The following is a 7,226-nucleotide window of genomic DNA, read 5'->3' as shown; positions in this document are numbered from 1 at the left end:
ACATTTAAACTTAACAGATGATAGCATCCAAAGCCCTGAAAAAAGGGAAGGCTTGGTTTAACTGGATTATCTTACTTTACAAGTGAATAGTTGGATTTCCAGGTCTGCACCACATTTCTGAAGGTGCAAGAGTTGGAAATGCCAGTGAGAAATATAGAGCATGATGTCTTGTGCAAAAAAGTTGGAGCAGAATGGCGATATGTGATTGCCAGTCTTTGGAAGATTTAGGCTCAAATGCGTCTCTGCTTTCTCCTCTGCTTTATATTGATATTTTTTTTTCAATGACTTAACCTCTGCCTTTGGTCTGGACTTTGATCGAGAGAGCTTAGGTTGATGCATGCTATTTCACCCACAGGTTGTTTACTTTGGTGACAGTATGCGCTCGGATATATTTCCTGCTCACAGCTACAATAATTGTGAAACAGTCCTCGTGCTGGAAGAACTAGAAGTTGAAGCCAGCCAACAAGTTACAACAGACAGAAAGGACTCTGAGCCATTAGAGAAGAAAGGAAAATATGAAGTAAGTGTTCATAACAACTACTTATAATAATCAGTTTGAACAGGTATACTAAAAGGAGTTGTACTTCAAACTTGAAAATAATGAAATGTACAGCGATTATTCTGTTGTCAATTGCAACTGATGTGAATGATAACTATGCAGCAGCAAGCTCCTAAAACCAGGTTTCACATCAAAAATGTAAATTATTTGTATGTGATAATGTCATAGCAAAATAATTCACAGGTGAGTAGGTATTATGGGCTGGGAATGTGTTATTGGTTCAGCATATTTACTTTTAAGTTCACTTTGAGGCCTTCCTGATATAATTTCTGCTGTTAATTGCTTTCAACCTAGTATGAATGTTCTGGTGGAAATTTCTGTGCAGGTTCCACACATCCAGCCCGAATCAACAATGATGGGGTTAGTTTTAGAGGCATCCACGCAGAGTTCCAAGCAGTGTATCGCTGCCCTTTGGGTGCATGTATTTTGTGTGCAAGTACCATGTGCATATGTCTACATTTTCTCTGGATCTAGTTGCATAACACCTCAACAATCACCACTAATTCCATTGGAAGATTTGGGCAGTTTTTCCTGAGTTGTTCAGGCTACCCTCCAAGCAGTACTTCATTTGATAGAACACAGTGTGGAGCTGGAGGAACACAGCAGGCCAGGCAGCATCAGAGGAGCAGGAAAGTTGACATTTCTTCAGCTCCACACTGTGTTATCTCTGACTCCAGCGTCGGCAGGTCTTACTATCTCTGAGCTTCATTTGATATAAAGTGCTTTAAAACATCCAGTAGTTGAGAAGAGCATTACAAAAATGAAGTTTTTAGTCTCTGCCTTCTTAGGCAAAGCTGCAGTTGCACTGAGGAAGGTAGTGGTGAGCTGCCTTGTACTGCCGTAGAAAGGTAGGTGTCAGGAAGGTGGCTCCAAGATTTTGTCCCATGGACAGTGAAGGAACGGTGATACAGTTCCAAATCGGGATAGTGTGCACAAAGCCAGAAGTCACATGACACTAGGTTATAGTCTACCCTGTTTATTTGAAATCAAAAGCTTTCAGGTGACAATGGTGACTTCACCTGACGAAGGAGAGGAGCTGCAAAAGCTTGTGATTTCAAATAAACCTGCTGGACTATGACCTGGTGTCATGTGACTTTAACTTTGTCTACCCCAGTCGAACATCGGCACCTCCAGAGGATGGTGTGTGGCTTGGAAGAAAACCTGCAGGTAGTAATGTTCTTATGTATCTGCTGCCTTTTAGGTTATAGAAGGTGCTGTCAAACGAGCCTTGGTGAGTTGCTGTAGTGCATCTTGTACACTATTGACTGGCACCATTGAGCATCGATAATGAAGAGAATGAATGTTTATGGTGGTGAAGGGGGTTCCCATCAAGCAGACTGGTGTCCCGGAATGAAGTTGAGTCTCTTGAGTATTGTTGGAGTTGCATCCATGGAGGCAAGTGCAGAGTATTTCATTACACTCCTAACTTGTGCCTTCTAGATAATGAACAGGTGTTGGAAAGTCAGGAGGTCAGTTACTCACCACAGAATGCCTCACCTCTAATCTGCTGGTCAATACTGCCTTGAGGTGCTGGACAACTACTTTCATCTCATTTTTGCAGTTGAACTCTTTTGCCCATGTTTCAAAGGTGGCTGTAATGAAGTCAGGAATGGAGTGACCCTGGTGGATCCCAGACTGTGCACCATGGGTAAGTTATTGCAGTCTCGGTGCCACTGGATAGCTCTATTGATGTTCCCTTCCATCACTTAGCTAATGATCCGGGCATTAATTGGCCCGTTGGAATTGTCCTGCTATTTTTGGACAGGGCATACCTGTCCAATTTTCCACATTGTCAGGTTGGTGCCAGCATTGTAGTTGTATTGAAATAAACTAGGCTAGAGGTGTGGCTCATTCTCAATTGCAAGTCTTCTGTATTATAGTCAGAAAGTTGTCAGAGCTCATAGTCTTTGCTGTAGGCAGAGACTTCGGTCATTTCTTGAGAGAGCTTGGAGCGAATTGAATTGGCTGAAGATTGGCATCTGTAATCCTGGGGACCTCTGGAGTCAGCTGTCATGAATCATCCTCTCAGCATTTCTGGGTGAATATGGTTGCAGATGCTTTGAGTCTTGTCTTTTGCAATGATGTTCTGCACTCCCCCATTACTGAGGATGGGAATATTTGTAGAGCCTACTCCACCAGAGAATTGTTTAATTGACCACCATCACAGGACTGCAGAGCCTAGATCTGATTTACTGAGTGGTTTAGCTCTGTCTGTTTCATACTGTTTCCGTCATTTGACTTGCATACAATCCAATATTGTTGCTTCACCTCATTTTTAGGTATGCTCAGTGCCATTCCTGGCATGCCCTCTTACACAGTTCATTGAGGCATATTTGACTCCCAGGTTTGACTGTAATGGGCGGAGGGAGGGATATGATCAGCCATGAAGTTACAGAATGTGGTTGAGTGTAATTCCGTTACTACTGCTGGCCCACAGCATTTCATGAATGCTGTTTGTTATCTCTGGTCAAAATTTCCCCCATTTAGCATGATGGGAAGGTCACACAGCACAATGGAGGTTATCCTTAATGTAAAGATGGGATTCATCTTCCTAAAGATTTTGTAGTGGCTACTTCTACCTGTATTGACATGGACAAATGCATCTGTGACAGGTAGATTGATGAGGATGAGATCACGTAGGTTTCTCCCACTTGGTTCCCTCATCATTTGCCACAAAACTCATCTCTTAGCTATGCCCTTTAGGATTCTGCCAACTCAGTCAGTAATGAGTTATTCTTGGTGATGGACATTCAGGTTGCCCACCCAACATACATTCTGTGCCATTGCCACCCTCAGTGCTTCTTCTAGTGGTCTTGATAACAGGGACAGAGCGGTGGGAGAAAGGTTTTCTTGGCCTTGTATGCCCTGATGCTACGAGACATTGTGGGCTCCAGAGTCAATGTTAAGGACGCCAGGGCAAATTTTCCCAACTGCCGCCAACTCTCATCAGTCTGACTTGCATGTGGGGCGTTTCATACCCATGGATGGAGATGATGGTGTTTGGTACATCGTCCATAAGCTCCAATTCTGTAAGTATGACCATGTGAAGTTGTTGCTTGCTCAATCGCTTTGACAGGATCACCCAAATTTGGCACCAACACCGAGACAGAAGTGTGGAGAACTTTGCAGGATCAACAGGACTGGGTTTGCTGTTGTCACTTTCAGTGCCTAGGTCGATGCTGGGTCGTCTGTCCAGCTTCAGTCACTTGTTTTAGACTTTGTAACAGTTTGATACAACCAAATGGTTTCCCAGGCCAATACAGAGGACATTTAAGAGTCAACATATTGTTGTGGGTGTGGAGTCACATTTAGGCCAGACAAATTAAAGACAACAGATTTCTTTCCTTCAAGGACATCAGCAAACTAAATGGTTTTTTATGACAATTGACAATGTTTTCATGGTCAGTAGTAAGCTGGTTTTCAATCCTGCATTTCTTAATTAAGCTGTCATTGTATAATTTGAACCTGTGTACTCACAACATTGGCTTGAGTTGTTTTATATACTTCATGTAGGAATTTTGTCCACCACTAAAATAAATTCTCCGTACACCACTGAAACTTTGTTACGTCTTCATCTCTCAAGTCTAAATTGGGGATGGTTGAGGGGATGAAACTTTCTCTGTGTCAGAGTCAAAGGTTTAAACTGCAGGACATTTGAGCACTGAATATTTCTTGCCACTGGACACCTCCATTCATAATGTAGTAACAGAAACAGTAATCAAAACCTCCATTTTGCTTAATCCAAATTTCAACGATATTTATTTATTAACATGTAGTTACAATCACTGAGGAAGTATTGCATTATTGCGGGTACTGTCCTTATTTGGATATTAGGTCCTGTTTTCCTAATCATTGTTGTGTATATTAGGGGTCGCATGGTAATAGAGAAATGGGTTCTGGCCAACTCATGTAGGCTGGCCACCAATATCCATTACATGTTCACTGAATTCCACAGTCACCTGGACTGTACATCCTAACACCCCACTTCGTGTAAAGACTCTACTCCATTCTTCCAGTTTCTCCACCATATCTGTTCCAATGATGCCAGCGTCTACAAGGGGGTATCCAAAATGTCCAACTTCTTCCTCAACCAAGGATTCCCCGCTACCATGGTTGACAGCACCTTCAGTCGTATCCAACCTATCTCTCGTACTTCAGCCCTCACCCTTTGCTTCCTTCCTACAACTGTGATAGGGTTTCTGTAGTCCTCACTTACCACCCACCGGCATCCCCATCGAAAGGATCAGTAGCCGCCATTTCTGCCACCTCCAGCAAGATGCCACCACCAGACACATATTCACCTCTCTTCCCTTGTCAGCATTCCACAGGGACCGTTCTCTCTGGCATACTCTCCCACAGCCCCATGTCACCTTTCCCTGCAATCACAGACGGTGTAATACCTGCCCATTTACTTCCTCCCTCCTCATTGTCCAAGGACCCAGACACATTCCAGGTGAAGCAGCATTTTACCTGTACTTTACTCAATCTAGTCTTCTTTATTTGCTGCTCACACTGTGGTCTCCTCTATGTTGGAGACACCTACGTTCTGTCTGCAAAAATTACCCTGAGCTTCCAATTGCCTACCATTTCAATACACCACCGTGATCCCTCGCCAACATCTCTAACTCAGGCTTGCTGCAGTGCTCCAGCAAAGCTCAGCGCAAGCTAGAAGAACAACATCTCATTTCCTGCTTGGGAACTCTACAGCCTTCAGGACTCGGTATCGAGTTCAATCATGTTAGGTCTTGAGCATCTTCCCCATGACCCACATACTGAGCCGTGTTATCACATGGGATGCTACCACAACCAACCCATTGTCAGCTACTCAGAGATATTAAGAACTGCTGTTGCTGGAGTCAAAGATAACACCTTTAAAAGGCCATTTCTGAAGAAGGGTCCCGACCCGAAACGTCAACGTTCTTGCTCCTCTGATTCTGCCTGGCCTACTGTGTTCCTCCAGCTCCACACTGTGTGATCATTGTCAGCTACTAATGTTTGCCATTAGTAGCAATTGATTCTCCCAAGCTGACCTTTACCCTCTCTTTATCTGCATAACTGTTCTCTCTGTCTGGGCTCCGTCTCCACCTATTGTTTACTCCTGCAACACCCCTCCACCCCCCACAATCTGCAGTATATATATACTAACCTTTTCCTAGCTACAATCAGCTCAGAAGAAGGATCACTGCACCTGAAATGTTAACTCTGATTTCTCTCCACAGATGGTGCCAGACCTGCTGAGTTTTTCCAGCAATTTCTGTTTTTGTTTCTGATTTCCAACATTTTTTTTGTTTAGTGTCAACCCAGGTGGCGTAACAGACCAATCATTTCATTGATGGTTTTACAGTCTTGTTGTATATTATACTTGCCTCCATTAAAAGCAACCATTGTGCTTCCGGAAGTAAATAATCATAAAAATAACTTTGAGAAGTTCCTAAGGTGTATAGAGTGATGGATTGTTAGTGGATTATTTTTTCTTTCATCTTAGTTCCTGTTTACATAACAGATAGCAAATTCAAAACCTTTAATCTGACAAAGGATTACAGTTTGTCCTGAATTTAATAATTCTTGATATCCAGCAGCTGGATAAGGTTGTAGTGATTGTGTTAGATTCATTGGAAGTTATTTGTAATTACACAAGTACTTTTATTGCCTGTGAAGTTAGCTGTTTACAGAGTCATTGGGCTATTTCTTAAAGAAAAATGCAAGCACATGAGAAAGCATATTACAAAGAAAACTTTTTGTCCATCAGACAGAATTTGTAAAAGTTGCTGTTTCATTAATTATATCCATATTAACATTAGAATGACATTCTCTATCCTCCTACTTCCCTTTATAACAGATTTGTGGGACACAGAAATTTTAAGCAATCACTACATATTCTAAATTATTACAACTGTACAGCTTGTGCAGCTGCCTTGTCTAAATTTAATTCTTCAGTTTCTTCAAAGAGACACTTCATCATTTTTCTAAATTCCAGGGATTGAAAAAGGGAACTGAAGTTTTTGCAGCGGTCTTCATTTCTGTATGATGACATAAGGAATTTTCTTCATACGTTCAAGCATTTCCTGACCCTCTATCCCTGCTTATGCACACAAGAATGTGTACAATGTTTATGAGATAAGTCTCAGCTAATTGTGCTGATTTTTCCAAATCTGTTTATATCTTACATTCATGTTCATCGAATCGGATGAGTGAGTGGTAGCTGCTTTGGCAGCTTTACGAGACCTAACTTGAAAATCAAAGCTTGCATAATAGCATTCATGACAGCGTTGTGCTAGTAATAGAAACTAAGTTTTTCTTAGACTCAACAGAATTGAAAAAACAATTATACATGCAGAAGCAATATCCACATCAATGCTATGACCTGTATCACAGAATGTGGACAAAAAGAGCAAGCTGAACAATTGGAATATTAGCACTGCTATCAGAAGTGTGTGTTGTATTGACTACTGTACCCAATTCTCTAAGCTTCATGAAGGAAGTAAGGCTCCACATCACCAATAAAAACCGAAAGAACTGCAAATGCTGTAAATCAGAAACAAAAACGGAAATTGCTGGAAAAGCTCAGCAGCCTGGCAACATCTGTGGAGAGAAATTGGAATTAACATTTTGGGTCGAGTGAGCCTTCCTCAGAACTGATGGTAGCTAGAAAAATGTCAGTTTATAT

General features: G+C 41.9%; 2 protein-coding genes across 2 annotated transcripts in view; both read left to right on the top strand.

The window, feature by feature from the left end:
* The window catches only part of LOC125480965 (dermatan-sulfate epimerase-like), a 167,759-nt gene that overhangs the window by 5,743 nt on the left and 154,790 nt on the right, over positions 1-7,226 (top strand). The window lies entirely within an intron of this gene.
* The window catches only part of LOC109920370 (5'-nucleotidase domain-containing protein 1-like), a 39,184-nt gene continuing 32,284 nt past the window's right edge, over positions 327-7,226 (top strand). Inside the window, exon 1 of the mRNA XM_048597406.1 lies at positions 327-520. Within this exon, the coding sequence (XP_048453363.1) occupies positions 338-520 (183 nt within the window). The 5' untranslated portion in view covers positions 327-337. The remainder of the gene's footprint in view (positions 521-7,226) is intronic.

This window comes from Rhincodon typus, chromosome 5, assembly GCF_021869965.1.
Source record: "Rhincodon typus isolate 14 chromosome 5, sRhiTyp1.1, whole genome shotgun sequence".
NCBI lineage: Eukaryota > Metazoa > Chordata > Chondrichthyes > Orectolobiformes > Rhincodontidae > Rhincodon > Rhincodon typus.
The sequence above is the reverse complement of the archived record's forward strand: the minus strand, read 5'-3'. Positions and strand labels throughout refer to the sequence as shown.